We start from the raw sequence: 2,816 nt of genomic DNA, 5'->3' as shown, positions 1-2,816 counted from the left end.
ATATATATATATATATATATATATATATATATATATACATACACACACATATATAAGCAAGCATCTATGCCTGTGAATATATGCTTAAGTTACATGTTTTTTTTATTAAGGATCTTCCGTATTTTCGTGTTTTTTTTTTCATTTGTTTGCATTTGTTTTATTTGTTATTGTTGTTGCACTAAAGTTCCTAGATCCATAATCAACGTTTCCAGACTTTCACACTCTCAATATCAGGATATGAAATATATTTGGCTTCTGTTCTGCCTCTTCTTTTATAATCGAATTTTTGCAGACTTTACTGCCAAAGATATTCTGACTCTTCGGCCTGATCTCAGCTTTCACGTGCTAATTTGTTTTACAGTAGTCGACTTCGCGTAGGTTTTTACCTCCTATATTTCTTTACCGTTAGACTTCCATATCAGCGGTGACAATAACTATGTAGCATGACAAGAGATATATTGAGATTATTATATATTCTAACCAAACTTTTCTTTCCTTCCAGCTACAGTTGTTCAAAATGTCTTTGGTAAACTTCTTCAACGATTTCACTGACTCTAACCGTCGCCCCACAACAGTGTCGACTCTCACAGATCTCGATATTGCAGCCCATTCTGCAGCAGTCAATTACACCAGGTGGGAACGTGTACCACGAAAACATAGTACTCTTACTACAAGTAGGTTCATTTTTATTGCTTATATATATATATATATCGTGATCACTAGCCGCCATTAGTGTCACCGACACCATCACCTCCACTACGGTATCTCCATCACAATGACCCACTACCACCACCGCCACCACCACCACCACCACCACCACCACCACTTTAACCATGGTTCCCCACAACCACAATCACTGGCACCATCATTACTACTACTACCACCACCATTGCCACCACATCCAGCATTATTACAACCACTATCACTACCACCATTACTATCACCTTCGTCATTATCATCCCCACCACTATCGCTCTCAGCACCATCGCTACAACTTTTACCACTCGTCATCACCAGCGACACCTCACCCATCACTTTCAAAGGCACTACCATCACCACCACCACCACCACGCTATCACCACTACCAAAATCACCACAGTCTAACCATCACCGCTACCATGATTATCATTATCAATACTGCTATCTCCACCACTACCACCACCACCACAATAACCGCCTCTACCATCACCACCTTCGTAATAATTCTTAAAGAGTCTATACTATTGTCCCTCTGTTCGACTTCATGAGCCATTGCTGCTGAAATCACCACCAAAATGCTTGGATACTTTAAAGCTGAAAAATGTAACTGAATATTTATAATTAACTTACGCACAAGAAATCTGTAATATCACTACTATGCTCATTGATGAACAATAAAAAGTAGGTCAATGAAGACTGGAGTGGAAGAGAGTATAAAATGGTGCTACAGATTCATTTTTTAAAACTTTCTCATAGTTGATTATGAATGTGTTTGTCTGAGAGACATGACAAATGACATTAGCATCCAATCACCGAAGGTCTCTCATTTAGAGACTAATGGATTCCTGGGAGTCACATAAAATTCAATGATTGATAAGGAGGGGAACCAGTCACTAACTAGTAGAGAAAAAGAAATACAGTATAATGCAATGGCCTGAGATAGTTCGTATTCCTGTATTCTCTGACTGTAGTTTCTACACCCTCTGAAAATCAGGACTTAAGTGAAAGATAAATCTGAAACTGGTGGCTGTCTACACCGGCAGACATGTTTGAAGAGATTGTCGCCCAAAACGTTGGATCTCTCCCTTTCTTCATAGTAATGAAACTGTTGTTGTTGGCACTCCGTCGCTTACGACGTCGAGGGTTCCAGCTGATCCAATCAACGGAACAGCCTGCTCGTGAAGTTAACGTGCAAGTGGCTGAGCACCCTTAACGTAGTTCTCGGGGATATTCAGCGTGACACAGTGTGACAAGGCTGACCCTTCGAATTACAGGCACAACAGAAACAGGAAGTAAGAGTGAAAGAAAGTTGTGGTGAAAGAGTACAGCAGGGTTCACCACCATCCCCTGCCGGAGCCTCGTGGAGCTTTAGGTGTTTTCGCTCAATAAACATTCACAACGCCCGGTCTGGGAATCGAAACCGCGATCCTATGACCGTGAGTCCGCTGTCATAACCACTGGGCCATTGCGCCTCCACAGTAATGAAATTATTTCACTTCGAAAAGGAAATTTATGGAAACATAATATGACCAATTGAAAAATTTCAATTAAGTGAGATTATCCATGCAAATAATAAACCAAAACTCTTTCGTGAAGTATTTACTGTTTAAAAACAACAAGCAAGGGAAGACTATACAGTCGAAGTTTTTGAAAACTAAATACATACAAATATGAGAAGTTGTAGTCTTTATAGCTAACTGGTAAAAACAACGATACGTCGTATTATCTATTAGCACACAGAACACAAGTACTAATGTTGATATTCATAATCACATACATACATACATACATACATACATACATACATACATACATACATAAAACCTGGAAAAATTAGGGTTCTCAAAACCAGAAAGAAAAAGGCTGATTAGAAGACTACAGATTCAAGCCATCAATGGAACTGTAAAGATATGTAAAACTTTCCAAGAATTTAGCACATAAATACATATGCATGCATCTAGACATAAAAACGCATCCATAAAACAAACATACAAATCTGCGCATACACTAACACGAAATACTGCACACACACATATGCACAAATACCTAGATGATGTTGATAAAATTTCCAATGAAGGAGCCTTGAATCTATGTTAGAGTCCGGCTCTTTCTCTATG

At 38.9% G+C, this 2,816-nt stretch overlaps 1 protein-coding gene across 3 annotated transcripts in view; it reads left to right on the top strand.

The window, feature by feature from the left end:
* LOC128247021 (leucine-rich repeat and coiled-coil domain-containing protein 1-like) overlaps window positions 1–2,816 on the top strand; it is a 797,355-nt gene that overhangs the window by 341,721 nt on the left and 452,818 nt on the right. For all 3 annotated transcript variants that reach the window (XM_052965583.1, XM_052965578.1, XM_052965575.1), the window contains exon 2: window positions 503–674. In XM_052965583.1, the coding sequence (XP_052821543.1) occupies window positions 518–674 (157 nt within the window). In that variant the 5' untranslated portion in view covers window positions 503–517. The remainder of the gene's footprint in view (window positions 1–502; window positions 675–2,816) is intronic.

Source organism: Octopus bimaculoides, chromosome 1 (assembly GCF_001194135.2).
Source record: "Octopus bimaculoides isolate UCB-OBI-ISO-001 chromosome 1, ASM119413v2, whole genome shotgun sequence".
Taxonomy (NCBI): Eukaryota; Metazoa; Mollusca; class Cephalopoda; order Octopoda; family Octopodidae; genus Octopus; species Octopus bimaculoides.
The sequence above is the reverse complement of the archived record's forward strand: the minus strand, read 5'-3'. Positions and strand labels throughout refer to the sequence as shown.